A 17,342-nucleotide genomic window follows, 5' to 3' on the forward strand; every position below is an offset into this window, starting at 1 on the left:
CTTTACTGTTGCCAACAGTTGTTGCATGTGTCCATATGATCTCTCATGTGACCAGAGTTTCCTACCTAAGTCACCTGATGACAAATGAGTAAACTCCATGACATCTGATTAAATTATATTGGCTGAAAAAACATGTCACTGAGAGCTTCTAAGTGGAACTTAATTCAAGATTATCATGTTAAACTGCTTTTTCCTGTATCAAAGAAAATCAGTGACAACAAGCTGTGGAGATATGAAGTTGCTTTTTGAACCTAAGCAAGAGTTTCAGATAAGAGACCGTGCCGTTTTTAACTAAAACATGAAGCATGGTTTGACTTTGGTGACAAGGTCTTAATAAAGGCCAGTTGCGTACTGATATCAAGGTCAAAAACATTTAGAAATTTTAGTTAAAATTTGGTTGAAATGTAAAAACTTTTTAGAAGTAAAGTCTGTGTTTTATATAAACACCTTTTCTCAGGATTTTGTGTCCAACCTAAAGAAAACTTCACCACATAGTGATTCAACCACGTTAAAGACAAAATGTTACTGAAAGCACCTGAAGTGATCATTTAGACGTCATATTGGAACATCTTGCTACTGAACTGTTTATAACAGCCTCTGTCCTGCTGGCCTTTGGTCATTTTACAGTTCCAGTGTTTGACTTTTACTGCCTCAGCAATCTTATTTCTCCTCCCCCTTTCCTATGCCTCTCCTCACTCTGTTACCTTCTGGGTCTCTTTTTCTCTTTCTCTTTTTATCCTTCCACAGGAACATATTTGACCCACGAAGCCAAGGGCTCGGACGACGCCCCTGACGCTGACACGGCTATCATCAACGCAGAGGGAGGCCACTCCGGAGCAGAGGACAAGAAGGAGTACTTCATCTAGATAGAGGATGGAGCGGTGGAGGAAAGGAGCAGGAAGGGGGGAGGAGGAAAGTTGGAGGACATGGAGTAGAGGAGAAGGGAGGAGTGAAGGATACAAAAACCTCCATTTTGTTTTCACGACGCTTCAGTTCTTCACTCGGTTGGAGGGATGATGGGAGGGGAAGGGAGGGAAAGAACTGTGGGCAGGATGAAGTGATGAGTTGAGCTTCAACTGGTACTACCCTCTTTGCAATGATAACAGGGAAGTGAGATTTTGCACTGACATACGGACGAACTGAAGTTACACACTCAAACACACACACACACACACACACAAACACACAAATGAGTCAGTTTTTGGGGGGGAAAAAAACTCCTCTTACACAGACTTGAATGCTCGTAGATGCTCAGATTAACAAACACGAGCCTCCTACTAACACATCTGAATTATGACACATTAACACATTTTTACATAAGCATCGTATCCTATTTCTAACTGTCAACGCCTCGAAAAAGCAAAATTGTAACTCACATTCCGGCATCCCAAGCTGATATTTCACTCCTCACCACCATGCCGACCTGTCTCCTCCACATTCAAACCAAACCAGCTCTCTCTTTTTCACGTTGTTTGTCCTCATTCTCTCCCATCTTAACAAGGCAGTATCCCTCTGTAAACATCCTAGTGGCAGAGAAATCCATCTAAATTATTACTGACAGACATAATCTCCCTCTCTCTCACAGTTTAATCTTTTTATTCCATCAAACCTCTTTTTTCTGCACCCTCACACACGCCCCCCCGGTACGAGCCGACAATTTTTCCCTCAACGCAGCACCACACAACATGCAACACTCATGCAAAAATAGCATTCCCGCCTTGTGCTACAAAGCCGAGGGGCTCCAGTATACATATATAAATATATATAAATATATATATAGAATTATATAGCATTCTTTTTACTTGACAGAAAATGTTTGGTGTGCTGTAAATACACACTCTCTCTGTCCTCTTTCTACCTTCTGTCTCTCCTTCTTCTATCTATCTCCTGTCTCTCTCCTCTCTACATCTCCTTCTCTCCTGTATCTCATACAGTCTGTTACTGCATTACAGTAACTTATATACTCTACAAAAAAAGCCTGCCTGTTTTTATTACATGCGTGGAAATGCAGAGTCGAAAATATCAGTATCTGGGAAAAAAAATAAAAATAACGATGATGACGTTGCGATGAAAACTAACCTTATCTGCAAATATTTGTATGAGGTTTTCCTTGTTTTTTTTCTCCTTGTTCTTTTATCCCTGTTTGGTTTTTGGGACTTCTGAGAGACTTTCTCTCGTCAGTGTCTCAGTGTGTTACTGTCAGTGTTAACAGTTTACAGTGTCTGTCGGTTTGTCAGTCCAGGAGTCCATGAATCTGATTTCCAATGTTGTGTTTTGATTTTGAGGTTTAGGGTTTTGATGCCGTTTCTCTCTCTGTGCCCCACATCCATTTTGTCCCTGCCTAACTGGCCCTCTTAATCCCAAACACTAAACTGTAGCAAGACCTTGGTGGTCACCATTTTGAAAGGCGTCAACGTGTTTGGTGGAGCTTTCCTGGAGTATCGCTGCCCCGGTGTGCTTGCACCCATGGACCACTGTGGTCTTCTTTCCACTAGGCCCTGCTGAACGTACCGCTCGCCTCCACCTTTTTTTTCTCCCCTGCGGCAAACTGTTTGTCTTGGCGTGGCCACCTGGCGCTAAAATCATTGAATAGTGACATCACGACTTCCTCTAAGAAGCTGGCACGGTTGTTGCTTCAGGGAGGTGAAAATGCTTGCTCGCTTTCCACTACAGGGCCAAACAGGACTGCCTACATGCATTATGACAAACTTCCTGGCATAAAAAACCCTTTCTGTTATTGTTTCTTTCTCTCTGTGTGTGTTATTGCAAGCAGGAATCATTCGCCAGCTTAGCAAAAGGTTCCCATAAATGAACAGTGTTTTATTAAGGTTGGGAGTTCGCCTTGGCACTGGCAAGCTCCACTTGGCCCGGTCGTGGAAATTGATTGCAATCTAACTAAGAGGCTCTGGGCTCCAGACTGTTCACATGCCAAGGTTTGGCTTGGTGGGCAGGGTGCCGAGCTGGAGTCTGGGCAGCACTAACACTGAAGAAAGTCATTTAGGAACTTAAATGTCCTCTTCTTTTTTTTGCCCCTCCGCTCCACTCGTCCATTTCTTTTCATTCTTTAATCAATCATCCCGTCTACGTCCTGATCCACCTTCACCCGGTCTCTCCTCTCCTCAGCGCTCCTTCCCCCTCGTCTCCCTCCTCCATCTCCGGTTGATGTCCGATTCTCCTTGCTGGTCTCTCTCTCACTCTCATTCAGGAGTCCATGTAGACGTACAGTAGAAATAGCGTCTCTAGGTTTTGCCGGCGTTCGCTGATGGCTCTCCGCAGCACTTTTTGGGAGTGTTTTGGAGAGGAATCCATTTGCTGTTGTCAGTCTACCCGTAGACAGTTATGTCTGTGATAGTTTTTGTACACCTTTTTCGGGAATGTTCAGGGATTGTGCTTTTCGTACCTTTCCCCGCATTATTGTTAACTGCTGCCTAGCTGGCTGCTTGTAAAGAAAGTAGCCAAGCTAGTGTGTCTATAAGCTAGCTATACTATAAAGGGTAATGTGACCTGAAGCAGGGTCAGCTGTTGTGTTTCTTTCTTGGAATTTGGGGTGGCTGAGTTGACACTGGAGTAAACTTGGCTTAAACACTGTTTGAATCCTGTTGGACACAGTTTGGAAGTGAACCAGACAACTTTGAACAAACAGAGGCATAGAATTCATAACACTGTTTATCCCATGTTTTCTCTGCAACACTCTACAGCATTTCACAGTAATCATGTCTGCAGACCAGAGGACGGACTTTGTCTCACAGAGCCCATTGTCCACTTTGAAGAGATACCTTTGATTTGTATTTAACCCCAGTCTAATTCTGCTCTGTGAATGGAGAAAGGAATACCTGCCTCATACTCAAAAAGTGTAGTGTCTTTTAAAACTAATGGACCTGTATTTGCCTGTAATTTATTGTCCTGTCCTTTGTCTTAGTTAATGTGCTAGCATGTAGCTTGCATGAGAAACGGTTGGAAATGTAGATAGTGTTGGAGATGAGAAGGGCTGACAAGCTTCTCTCTTGAGACAAGAGCGGCGGTCTGCCCAGCTGACCTGCCTGCTGTTCTCTGATCTGCAAACATAGGCTGTGTCCCAGTTAAACCTGTCTGTACCTCCTCAACCACTGCAGCTCTCGGGATAACGCTGAGGCAACCCATGAAGTGGGACTTATTACTTATTACATTAAGACGACATAGAGGTACAATAGCGTTGAATTGGGACGTGCATTCAGTCTAATTCATATTTCATCACATCAGTGCAGTAATGACAAGCTGTCACCAGATGCCAGCAAACAGCAGCTTCTCTTGTCCCTCTTCAGTCAGACCGAGCTGTCCTGCCCCACCACTTGACTCTCACCAACTCCTCTTCAGGCAGTCGCACACTAGCTGCCGCTCATCGCTTTTCTTTTTATAGTATAAACAAATTGATTTTTAAATTATGTTTTGTAAAAGGTGTGCATAATCTTAAATGTGTTACTTTCAATTCAATTGATAATCATTTTCTTCTTCTTTTTTTTTTGAATTAGTTTTTTCCAAAACTTGAAGGTTAGAAATTTTAGTTTTTGCATATTTTATTGTTTCAACAACCATTTTTATATAATTTCATGTATATAGTGTTGCCTTTACTGGGATACTCTTACAAGCGCACCCATACACACTTTGCACACACACTTTAGATACATGCACATCCACACACATATCTGGATATGCACGGCAGGCATGATGTCTGTGACTATGGTGTATTTGTACATATGTGTGTGTATGTGTGTTTGTGTATGAGTGTGAGGTGTGTATTAATTGACCCAAACAGACTCCGGAGACACTCTTAAGTGTGTTGCATTCACAAAAATTGTTATTATTTCGATGACTAAAACAATGTCTGTTTTTAGCATTATTATTTTTGGATGACAAGTCTTCCTTTTGAATAAATATCCATATCACATGAGAATAGTGCTGTTATGTATGTTAATTTGTACTATCGCTGATGATGTCATCAAGGCGAGAGCCAACCGCATGCTGTGGTGGGTTTGCGTCCGTTGGCTGTTCATAAAGTATTATGTTTGTGTTTTATTTGGGTTTTTTTGTTGAAATACCAGTTCAGTTGTTGACTTCAATAAACATGCATTTGGGTTAATTTCACCTGTATTGTTGTTGGTTCTTCCTGCTCAGAAACGTACAAAATCACATTCAAAAAATGAGCTAAAATGTTCATCCAGAGGGTAGTTTGTTTTCTGCTCTCTGGGTTGGTCATATTCTTGCTACAGTTTACTTCTAATCTCACATTAAATATGCACATCAATATCTCCAAAATCCTAGTGTTTACAATTCTAATCTAGTATTTATCATTTAGTATTATACGAAAAAGGACATGGGTAAATATCTTCCTTTTCACCAAGCATCGTTTATAGTGACTGTAAAAATATTAAAATTATCTATGGAATAAACTGTGGACGTGAGAAAGCCGCTCACAAATCCAATAATAATCACTTAATGTCATAAAGTGAAAATTATCAACAGGTTATAAGCCATGCTCTCTCCCCCCCCTCCCCCTCCCCCCCGTGCAGTTGCAGAACATGCCCAACAGAGGGCAGTACAATGCAATAATTCAAAGACCCTTTCTTAAAACAAAAAGGTCAGTTGATTACAAGATTAAGAACATCACTGACTTTTACCCTGAATTCTATCAAATTTCATTTCATATCTTCTATAGTCTTTATCTCATTATAGCTAGAATAGATCATTTAACACTGTAATGCTTTCTTTCTTTATATACAGTGGAAAGGCCTCATGTTCTCTTGATCTTTCTTTCTTTCTTTGTGGTTTCTTCTTATCTTTTCCCTGCTTCCGCCCCTTTACTCTGCACTGTGGTTTGGGGAATATTGTTACCACATGTTGATACTGGGATGGATGTTAATAATCAGCCTAACATTGTACACATGCTACCAGTTAATTATACAATAAGCATTCACAATGCTCACACAGATGGATATTTATAACTTTGTCCAGCTGTTTGAGGATATGGGACTTGTTGTTTGCTAAGTTAGTGTGATGGTGAGATTTAAACTGTCGGTTGCCACCAAACCAATGTGATCTAGTTACAATGGAACAAAATGTATTAATGTGAGTGCCAACAAAAGTGTGCAGTGCTGACGAGTCAATGAGTTAGTTCACAATTGTGATTGAAGTATATTCTCCTATATTTGCAGACTGGTGACAGGTCATTTCACATATAGGAGACTACAAAAATCTAAGCCCTCCCTAAATCTTTACTAATAATGTGAAACACTCAACGTTCATGACTTAAAGGACCATGCAGACCCATAGCTTTCAAAATAAACGTGATTTTTTACACGAATAATTTCAAACACTTGTTAATGAATCTGACTGAAAGAAAACACAGATTGTACTCACTAGGAACGGCCATCATGCGACATCCGGGGCACCTTGCTGGCCCGGAACCTGAATATCCATCCGCTCATGTCCGGTTTGTTTACAGGTGCAGGGACAAACTTTTGCAGCAGTTACAGCCACTGTTTTCTCAGGAGACCGGGGGGTTCTTTTGTTTGGGAAAAGGTAAATGCAATGGCGGGTGCTGCCGTGGATTTATATGAGGAGGAGCCACTGTGGTGGTTGATCGTATTAATCCGAACATGGAGTAAACAGACGAGGAGCTGATCAAGCACCGTCTTGAAAGACAACAAACCTGGAGACACGGGTGGTGCTCCTGTGGCCGCTGCTCTCCAGAGCTGACTGAGAAGGAAAACTTTTACAGCTAAGAGAGATGTTGATTCCAGACTTGGAAAAATGGATGTGTCCCTGGATGATAGCAGCTTCAGCATCGTGACTGCAGTAAGTGATTTTTCGGAGTTCATCCGTTTTGTCCTTCTGGAAACTTCACCTCCCCAAACGTAACTGAAGAAAAAACAGAGACCAGCTGGACGAAATGCTCAGCTTTCCATAAGGTAAGAGAAACAACTCCATGCACAGGTAAAACACTGAGAGAATGAGCAACAATATGTTCATCCCACAGACAGTAAACACAAGCATCTTGTTACATTCCTGGGCCCACTATGACCTGAAATTAAAATACATGCTGCGTTGGATAATTAGCCTCAGGTAAAAAAAATAATAATAATAATAAATAGATAAATAACTGTATTTTTAAAAATCCCAAAATAAATGTTGTGACGGGGTGCAGCCAGCAAGTTGGCCCGAATAATGCATTGCTTAATGGTCGCAGCTATGATCTGTGTTTACTTTCAGTCAGAGTCAGAAAAATGAGTTTGAAATCATTCACGTTTATTTGGAAAACTGGATGAGACGAAAACTCTACACATCTGCATCATCAGGACTTACAGTGGCCGCTAACATAGACAAACAATAGAACAAGTGTGGCACGACACAAAGATAGAAAACAAAGACAGAAATACATGAATCTGTCAGTAAAATAGCCCACACGGTTCTAACTATGAGAGACTCCATCACTCAATATAAGCTGAGTGAGAAAATGTCTTTTAAATATGTGTTTACGCCTCTGTTGTTTGAGTAAACCTGGATATGAGCAGCTGTTCTTAGATAAAACAGACTTTTCAATCATTCTTTTATTATAGATGGGAATATATGTCCTGAAATTAACGTCATGACTGCACATCTACACAATGGCTTTTATTCAGATAATGCAACCTTAACCAGCTGTAGAATGTTCCGTGCTTAAGCTGGGCTCACTTCTAAGCGATTTAAGCTTTTGATGGTTTAAGTTTTCATGTTTGAAGCGCAGTTCGTGTTGCGGCCGCTGGAGCGCCCTCCTCCTCTCCATTGAGTCCAAAACGGAGATTTGGAGCGGGGAGGCGTGGAGGAGGTGGATGTGGTGGCGGTGGAGGAGGGAGGGGGGTGTGTGCCACTGATTGTATGAGAGAGAGAGAGAGAGAGAGAGGAATTCAGTCTTGTTTAAATGGGAATCCAGAACGCAGAGAGGAAAAGGGACGCAGACTGAGAGACCGAGAAAGAGAGAGAGAAGGCAAAAAAAGTGAAGACAGGTTTATTTTACGCACGGGAAAAACAGGGAAACGAGTTGAAGAAAGGAAAGGAAGAGAGAGGAAAAGAAGCATCGGGTTTTTTTCTCTAAATTTGGCTCTTTTCACTCTCATGACTCAAAGAGGATTCCAGTTAAATTCACCCGGTCGGGAGGAATTGATGGTGTCTTTTCGGGGAAGCAGAGCCGAGGGGAGGAATCTGAATGCGCTCGGCTGAACCATGCCAGCCTTGTGGATCATAACTTTGGCGATCACTTTGAACCAAGGTGAGAGATGTTTAAACACGCTCAGGCTGAACTGGGCTAAAACAGAAGCGACACTGGAAAGTTTCTTTTCAATGTCCGAATTTTTGTTTTCTCCCTTTTGCCCTTCTTCCTCTCTCTGCTGTGTGCGGGCGTCTGTGCGCTTTGTGGGTGTCTTTCTGTCTGTGCTGCCAGTGCTTGTATTTATTGTGCGTCTATATGTCTGGCAGTATGTGCACGCGCGTTGTTGTGTGCGTGGTGAGTGTGTGTGTGTGTGTGTTCGTTCTCTCTCTCGCGCGCGTGCTTGTAAATGTGTTATGTTGTTATAGATTTGTGCTGCCCCGGACATCATCATTACAGCCCACAGGCGCTGAAGAGAACAGAGTCGTGGGGTGTTCAGGGTCTTTGCTTCACTGGGGGAAAAATGAGACTTAGAGTGCAGACACAAACGGTCCAGACGGGTTGCGTTCATTTTTCTTCAATTACACGTTTATGGGAGAGATGTGTAGCATCTGCACGCGACACTGCTTTGACGTGACCTTTGAAACGCATGAATAGATTGATTTGGTTGACACAGCCTACAAACGCAGTGTGGGTCAACAGAATATGTGTTGCAAGCACGCGCACATGCTTTGGTCACACGTGCACGCGCGCGCTCTCTCACACACACATTGCGCATAACCTGCCAGCCGGGGATGATTGATGAGGCGAGGATTCAGTGCACAGTCTGGTCCGGGCTCTAACATGAGTCACACTGGATCAATTTCCAACACACACGCACGCGCGCGCACACACATACAGAGGACACACACGCGCGCGTGCATTCCTTCAATCTCAGTTTGTGTGTGTGTATGTGTGTGTGTCTCTCTCTCTGTGTATTTAGAGAGTGGAAAGTAAAGACCAGCGCAAGTGTCTCTCGAGAGGGAAAGTCTCTGTGTGTGTGTGTGTGTGTGTGTGTGAGGGAGGGATAACAGAGACCAGTGCACCCTCCTCTTAGCATGCAGGTAGAGTCTCACGTGCTCGTGTCCGTGCGCGCGGTCCCGCCGCAAACGTGCAGGTGCCAAGAAAAATTCATATTTTACCGTAAAGACGGAGACATATTCACTGGACTGAAGGAGAGCCCCATTACTAATATTAATGTCCCTATTTATCGATCACCTTGATAGATTGCCCTCTCTCCACACACACACACCAGTGGGAGAGAGGATGTGCGTTTGTATTTGAGAGCAGTCATGGCTCCAAAGACAGAGGTGATTAATTGAGGTGGCCTGATGTGAACAGTTCAGTGTGTGTGTGTGTGTGTACAAGTGTGTACGTGTACCTGCCTCAGCACCTGGGTCCCGGTGCCGCAGGCCGCCGGTGTGATGAACCACAGACGGTTATCTGCCTAGACAGACAGTGAGAGGAGCTCCCAGGCTGGAGCTGAGCTGACCACCTGAGTGGAATAAAGCAGAATAGAATATTATGATCGCTTTAAACAGTGAGGTGGAATAGAACGAAACACATGACGGGAAAAAAGTCAGCAAAAACTCTGAGCATCTCGGACTGATGAATGGATGTATTCTTCTTTCAATGAGAGTACAGTGAATCAGATTAGACTGGCTGACATGGTGATAATCAGTCAATAATCTAAGGAGCTCAGATTAATTAGGACTGGAGAGCGGCTATTGGTTGTGAAGAGGGTAAAGTCGATCAGAGAAGTTTGATGATTCTAGAGATAGAGAAACAGCAGAACAGAACCGAACAAAAACAAATCACAACCGACACAGAGCAGAACCAAGACCGAACAGGGACAGAACGGAAATAGAACAAAGGGGAACAAAACAGGATGCAACAGAGAGGAAACGGAAGAAAAAAACTGAACATAGCCAGAACAAAAAAGACCAGAGACAGTAGAAAAGCAGGACCCAGTAGAGAACAGGGCAGAACGCAAACAGAGCAGAACAGAACCAAGGAGAGAATGATCAGAAACAGAGCTGATAAGACGGAGAAACAGCACAAAAACAGGATACAGTAGAGAACATTCAGAACAGTAAAGAACAGAGCTGAACACAGGCAGAAACAGAACAGCAGGGAACAGAACTGAACAGTAGAGAAAGGTAAAGAACAGAGCAGAGGCAGAACAGCAGCAGACGAAGCACAAACACATACAGAACAGCAGAGAACAGAGCAGAGCAGCAGATCAGTGTCTCCAGCTGAGCCGGTGTAAGCCTGTAAATGTGATCAGAGTGAATCCGTCCCCTACATGCAGCAGCTGCAGCCTAATGTGTGTTTAGCCTGTTTGGACTCTTCCAGGTGTCTGCTGCCTGCTTCCCTGTGCTGACAGCTCTGACTGTCTCTCTGAGCTGCCTGATTTACTGCTCAGTCCACTGGTGTGCCTGGCTTCCTAACACAGGCCAACTACATCTCTATGTGGTTGACCGCGTGTCTGTGGGCCTCTGTAATTACCACTCGGCCCCGTGTGTCTGTATATGTGTGTGTGGGTCCGATGTAGCGTGTTGCTGCTGTGATCCGACGCTGTGCTGCCAGCGCCGGTCTGGCCACAGGCGAGGAAGCCTGTTTCTCAGAGTCGATTCTTGAACAGCACTTTTTGCTTGAGCTGAACATTTTTGCAGCCTGATCATGCAAGCAAAGCAAGCAAAGCAGTTCTTGCACTGCAAGCACCTGTCCCATCTCTCTCCTCTCTCCCTTTCACACACACACACACACACAGAGTTTCTTTTTCTCCCTTTTCTTCCCCCTCCTCCCTCCTCCCACTCTTTTCTCCCATCACAAGAATAGAGCAGAGGCGCAGATGCAAAGAGACAGGCCAAAAGACAGGGAGATGGAGGCAGTGAGAGACGAAGAAAGGAAGAGACAGCGGGGTTCAGTCCTAATCTGTTGACAAGAGGGGATGTTTGAGGATAAACAGAGGCAGAGCAGGAGTGCTCAGGAAGCTGAGAGAGAAAGAGAAAGGGCCCTATTGGCTTGAGTCTCTGCCTCAGCAGCAACCCAGCTGGGCCATCAGCGTTTGATGGTTTACAACTTGGTGCACAAGTTCACACCCAAAGTGGGCTCCAGAGGCTCACAGGGATCCTTAGAAGGGTTTCTCATCCAGAAATGCTACATCAAAGGCAAGAGGACTCGCTTTGGATTCTCAAAAACTTTCCGCCTCTCATCCAAAACATCTTCAAGAATCTAAAGCAAGTCCAGTTGCCTTTGACTCACCACTTTGAAGCAGACCGTGACCTGGATGACAGAGAATTTTTACTAACTTAGTACAATGAGAGACTGTATGAGATTGTCTTTGATCATTAGTTTCGAGCTCCCCACTGTTACGCCCTCAAACAGTTGTGTAATTCCTCTCTGAATCATCCAACAACAAAAATACTCTCAGATGGGGGTTTGAGGGCTAAGTCCTAACTGTTTTACAGCATGTAAGAATTTAGAAAACTGCACTACAACACACCAACATGCTGTGTAGTGACGGGACTCTCAAAAATGTCTGTGTAATGAAACAGTTCTATTACAGTTCATCTCTACCTCCTCATATAGGAAGATTTCTTTTACAGCGCTGGCTTATGGGAAGATAAGAGTGATTATGTAATTTCCAGCAAATTCAGCTATTGCTCATTTTGCCTTAGGGAAATCCACAGTGGCATTACTGGATTAGCCCATTTTTTGCCATGGGGCAAAGATTCAAGGTTGGCCCCCACTGACTGCCCCCATACCACCACCACCACCTCTGTGTGTATTGTGTACATACATGAATGAGGACTTCAAGAAGATGAATTAAACTGATTACATTGTACACAGAAATGATGAAAGTGGTGTACAGGGACCTTCTTTATGGCCACGTTTAGACAGACAAGAAAAAATGTTGCCCCTTCATTCATTTGAATGAGGCCTCATGAGAACAAACACAGGGTCATTCACAAAAAAAGTTGAACCTGGCTGCAACAAAATGCAGCGTCATCTAGCAAGGCGCTGCGTTTGCAACACAGGACTGCTGGTGATTTTCACAGACAAATTTGCAGTTAATCAAATTACCACTTGGGGCTTTTAGGGCCTCCTGAACGTATTTGAAATGCATTAACAAAAAGCTTTTATCAGTAAACCAGAAGTGATGGAATTATGTATTGTGCTCTTACTCTGGAGAAAATTCGCAAATCAAGCATTTATTCAACAGATATTCAATATAAAAAATGGTTGCACAATTATCGTTGTTCAATATGCAAGGCAACCGAACATGTTCATCTTCTTGGTGGACGCTCCACTGATGAGCATTTCTTGCATGAGCAGCCTCAGGACATATCAGACCCCCAACCTTGGCCATTAGTGCCATACTGTACTGATTGTGCCATAAAAGCAAATATAAAAGGTTGACTGACTCTGTTGTTCTAATTGGGTGGTAGAAAAAAATCTACTTGGATAAAAAGCGTTGTACTCTCAAATGAAAATAATTAAGAATGGCATGACAGGCCTTGTTTAAGAGCAGAGCGGAGGTTCAAACAACAACAGCAGTGCAGTTAAAGAGTGTGTGTGTGTGAGTGTGTTTGTGTGAGCCTCGTCCCAAAGCCCTCCAGTACCTGACAGATCTGATATCCGTATGGTGCAGGAAGCGTAATCAGAGGTGACAAGAAACAGTAATTAAAATAAATAAATAAAATAACTGCCACAATTAGCAGTCGCCTAATTCACCACAATGCCGCGATAATCTAGTAATCTGCTAAAACGACAGCGGCACATTCCCCCTTCCCTCCTCTACACGGGCTGATGTGTGTTTTGGTGTGTGTGGGAGTGAAAGACTGAGGAGTACGCAGATTCTAGCAGAAAGCGTCGACTGGTATTAGGACTGACACCCGTCAATCTGGCTGATCTGTCAGCCTGAATAATGGAGGACTATGGACTGGGAGGGAGAGGAGGAACTAGAAGAGAAAGAAAACGAATGAGTACGAGGGTAGAAGAAGACGAAGGGAGATAAGGCCAGGAGAGGAATTCAGGTGAGAGGAGGAGGGCTGAGGTAAGGCAACGGTCAGAGGAAGATTGAAGAGGGAGGAATGAAATAACAATGGAGAGAGGGCAGAAGAGGAAAGGGGGGAGAAGAGAAAGGTAGAAATGAAAAGGAGGGGAGGAGGAGAAAAAGAGGAGAGATATTTAAGAGGATGGGCGGGGGCGGCGTAGTGAGGGAGGAGAAGAACAAGGCTGGGGAGCTAAGATTTATTTGTGGAGAGGCTTGGAGCTGGAGAAGAGGAAAATAAAGGAATGGATGGGGGAGAGAAGGAGGTCAAGGGAGAAATTTGGGTTGGAGGAAGAGAGCAGAGGGGCAGCAGATTACTGTGGGAGCTCAGAGGAGGAGCAGAGATGGAGGGAGACAACATGACGAGAGGGGGAGCTGAAGAAGAAAGAGGAGAGGGGATTCAGAGGTGTAGGAGGAGAATGAAGAGGAGGAGAAGGAGCTAACGGGAGTGGAGGAGGAGGAGGAGGGCGCAGTTGAGAGCAAAGGAGAAGGAGGACAACAGATGAGAGGAGAAGACAAGAGGATGAAGGGAGGAGAGAATTTGGGTGGATGGAGGAGGGTAGAGGGGTAAAAGGAGGGTGAGGGGGCTGAGGAGGAGTGCAGACGGATGGAGGAAACACAAACAGAGGCAAGATGGAGTGTGAAGGGAGGGGAGAGGAGATGAGAGAAAGGAAGGAGCGAAATTTGGGTAGAAAGACCGCAGAGGAGTTGAAGAGGAGGAGAGAATGAAGGGAGTGAAAAGGAGGAATAGAGCAGATTATCTGAGATTTATGTGTTCAGGCGGTTAGAGCGAAGGAGCAGGGAAATAGAGGAGGAAATAAGGAGAGAGAAAAGAGGGTGAGGGCAGGAGAGAAAACTGGAGGAGGAAGGAGGGCAGCAGAGGAGCAGAGACAGAGGGAGGAGACGCTAATGTAAGGAAGGCAGAGAAAGAAAGATGAGGGGAGATGCAGTAGTGTGGATGAGGGCAGGAGTGAAATGCAGAGGAGGAGGAGAGCAGAGTTGGGGAGCAGAGATTTATGTGTGGAGAGGGTTGCAGCGAGGGAGCAGAGGGAAACAGCCAGGCCTATTATAGATGGGGCTCTCCTGGGAGAGCAGGTCCTGGAGTTTTCCAGGCATTTCCAGCATATTTCACCGCCGTTCCAAGCAGCACGCTGCAATGCACAAAGCACCACCCTCGACAGACTCCTCAGCCCTCCAAGGATAAATAAAGTGGGTCCCTTTCACTGCATGAGTATTCAATAAAAGTGATAAAAGGCTGGAAGTAACCCTTAGCTTTTTGGGGAGGGAAAGTGAGAAACCAAACTGGCCACCCTCTCCAAGGAGAAGCTTTCAAAGAAATGCAGACATCAAGCATAAAAGCACCAAAAGCATAAAAGTGTTTCCTTTTATATGAAGAAAAATGTCAACAAAAAGGGCTGCGAGATCAAATAAGCTGAGTGTGGAGGTAGTTTATGTTTCTGCCTCTCTCCCTCTGTTTCTTTGTCTGCCTGTGTTTCCTCTCGCTCGCTCGCTGTCTGAGAGTCTCATGTGTGGAGGTGAGCGAGAACAATTGAATGGGCCTCCCACATAAAATCCATTCAGAGACATCTTGAGGAATAAGAATGAGAAATTGTCCGACGCAGTGAATTAAATCAATCTGATCCATTACAAGATCGCTATCAGACGGTTTTCCCTTTTGTCTTTGCCCTGGATTATGCATGCTGCTGGTTAAGTGTGTATGTCTGAGTGTGTGTGAGTGTGTTTGTGTGTATACCTGCGCTCACCCATACCATATGTAGCACCGTGTTGCTTGTAATAAATGGAAGAATCCGTTATCAGTTACACGTGATTATTTGAATGACAGATTATTGAATTAAATTTTTCCCAGTTGTTGGTGTTGAATGTTTGATATGTCAAACATATGGCCAAGCACCAGGTAACTGCAGCATCGCTTGTTGATCACAGCATTCCCCATCCATCGCTCTGATGTCCACTATAAAAAATAAAGGCAAAACACAATAAACTCAAGAGTATTGAAAACTGTCAAGTACCAAAGCACATCAGATGTCTAGTAAGAGTAGAAATGTTGTTTTCTTATCCTTTAATGAGATAGTTCCTGACTGACTGTCAGTTCATATGTTTTATCATTATCAAGTAAATGCACCATTTGGTGATTACAGCTTTAAATCCTATAAGATTTTATTTTTCAAATCATTAAAAATGTAATGGAGATTAAAATATAACAGAGAGAAACTAGTAGTTTAAAACATGATATTTGCTGCACGGTATTATGAGACCATATCATACAGTGGCACACTGCACCACAGTGGTTCCCAACCACTGTAATCAACAATGCGAGCATTTGTACTGTTTGTCTCTTTCTAACCTGTAGAACATGACTGATATTGTCTCAGTCATGTCTCCAGCTGGGAACTGACTTTTCACATGTTGTAACAGCTGAGTAAAACTTGAGTAAACACAAACTGTTTAATGAGAGTTTCTTCGGCAGAAGGACCGAGGATGACATGTGCGCTTTATTATCTAAACATATAATAAAGCTTTATGTCAGTTGGCCAATCTGCGAGAAAACAGTCAAAATGAAAACATTCTGTGGTGACAAAACGGTCGGGGATCCCCGCTGTCCCTCATTATATTAAACTAGATATACTTTATGTAAAATAGCACATCATTATATTTATAATATATTTCAAGTCATTCCTTTTATCCTCATCTAGTGAGGCAGTTACTAAATTCTATTAAGACTGCATATCTTATTCAAACTAAAGCTTCTGCTAAAGGAAAAGTTTGTAATATTTAATGCTTTCCCTTTTAAAAATCCAATGCATGACGATCATAATCCTCATTTTTCACACCCTACAGACCCAGTATCCACTGGCTCCATTTTTACTTAATTTAACATTTAGAGCCTTCCGATCTTTCCCACAGAGGCTCCTCCAAACTTATTTCCCTTATCAGAAACTGAACTTGTGTAACCAAATGATTTTATTGCGTGGGCACCACGACTAAGGTTTTTTTTTTTTTCTTTTTTGAAGTCTCAAGATACCCCTCCATCCCTTTTATTTCTTTTCCTTTGGTGGATTTTAAACAGTGATAAAAGAAGCAGCAGCGATTTAAAGATGGAGATGGACAACATGATTAGAGATGATGAAAGCCGGTATCCATCACCACCCACTCTGTTTGTGTTTCCATCCTCCCTCTGTCTGTCTATCTGCCTGTTCCCCTCCTCTCTCCCCTCTTATGTTTTAATGTAAGTCGATAACTATCAGGAACTGATAACACCCTGGGCTCCGCTTGGCTTGGCGAGGCTCGATGAGGCGAGGAGAGGAGAAGGCGAGAGCAGACTCGGGTGAGGTGGTGATGGTGGTGGGGGTGACACTATCTCTCCTCAGTGAAGCCTGATACGCTCGGGTGAAGGAGATAAGCGAGCAGCTCTCAGCGGTGGCAGTGAAGAGGGACGGTGACGTCACGCTGCTCATCTCTCACTCCTGTGGCGGTAAATGAAGTTATGCCGTCACAGGTGGAGATTATGTCAGAGTGAGATTTGTCATTGTTTGGGAACAGAGATTAGACTGTGAGTGTGTTTTTTTGTTTGTGACTTTACATTTTTGGCAGAGATGCACCTCGCAGTGTTTGTACTCATGGTTGTTTGACTTGCCATTGTAGGAAAAGCACAGGTGTTACTGATAACATTATGGCTCAGTTCCTTTCAGGTGCCACAATAAGTCATGACAGCGTGATAGTAAGTTAGCATACACAATACCAGGACCCTGAAACTGAGGCATCTAAATGGAATGAAGGCATTGTGGATTTTTTCATTTCCACCTGTGATTTTGTCACTGCAATATCACAAAATGTCCTCCATGAAAAAGGCCTGTTGTACTCCTCATGTTATGGGACATTCAGGGAGTCCAAGTCTGCTTATGTGGTTTTGTTTTACAATATTTGTGGGGTCTAAAAACCCCACAGGTTTAGTCAGTCTTTATTTTGAGGGTTAAAACTTGGTTTCAAGATTAGAGTTAGGTATTCAGATGTGATGTTTAAGCTTAGGGTAAGGGGCTGGGGAATGCATTATGTTAATGACGGGTT

At 43.6% G+C, this 17,342-nt stretch overlaps 2 protein-coding genes across 24 annotated transcripts in view; both read left to right on the forward strand.

Annotated features, from left to right (window-relative positions):
• Window positions 1-5,121, forward strand: part of cadm3 (cell adhesion molecule 3) — an 83,375-nt gene extending 78,254 nt beyond the window's left edge. For all 3 annotated transcript variants that reach the window (XM_018678164.2, XM_018678162.2, XM_018678163.2), the window contains one exon: window positions 748-5,121. In XM_018678164.2, the coding sequence (XP_018533680.1) occupies window positions 748-866 (119 nt within the window). In that variant the 3' untranslated portion in view covers window positions 867-5,121. The remainder of the gene's footprint in view (window positions 1-747) is intronic.
• Window positions 5,122-7,911: 2,790 nt separating this feature from the next.
• kirrel1b (kirre like nephrin family adhesion molecule 1b) overlaps window positions 7,912-17,342 on the forward strand; it is a 79,182-nt gene continuing 69,751 nt past the window's right edge. For all 21 annotated transcript variants that reach the window (XM_051069826.1, XM_051069824.1, XM_051069825.1 and 18 more), the window contains exon 1: window positions 7,912-8,281. In XM_051069826.1, the coding sequence (XP_050925783.1) occupies window positions 8,236-8,281 (46 nt within the window). In that variant the 5' untranslated portion in view covers window positions 7,912-8,235. The remainder of the gene's footprint in view (window positions 8,282-17,342) is intronic.

The sequence above is a fragment of the Lates calcarifer genome, linkage group LG4, assembly GCF_001640805.2.
Source record: "Lates calcarifer isolate ASB-BC8 linkage group LG4, TLL_Latcal_v3, whole genome shotgun sequence".
Taxonomy (NCBI): Eukaryota; Metazoa; Chordata; class Actinopteri; family Centropomidae; genus Lates; species Lates calcarifer.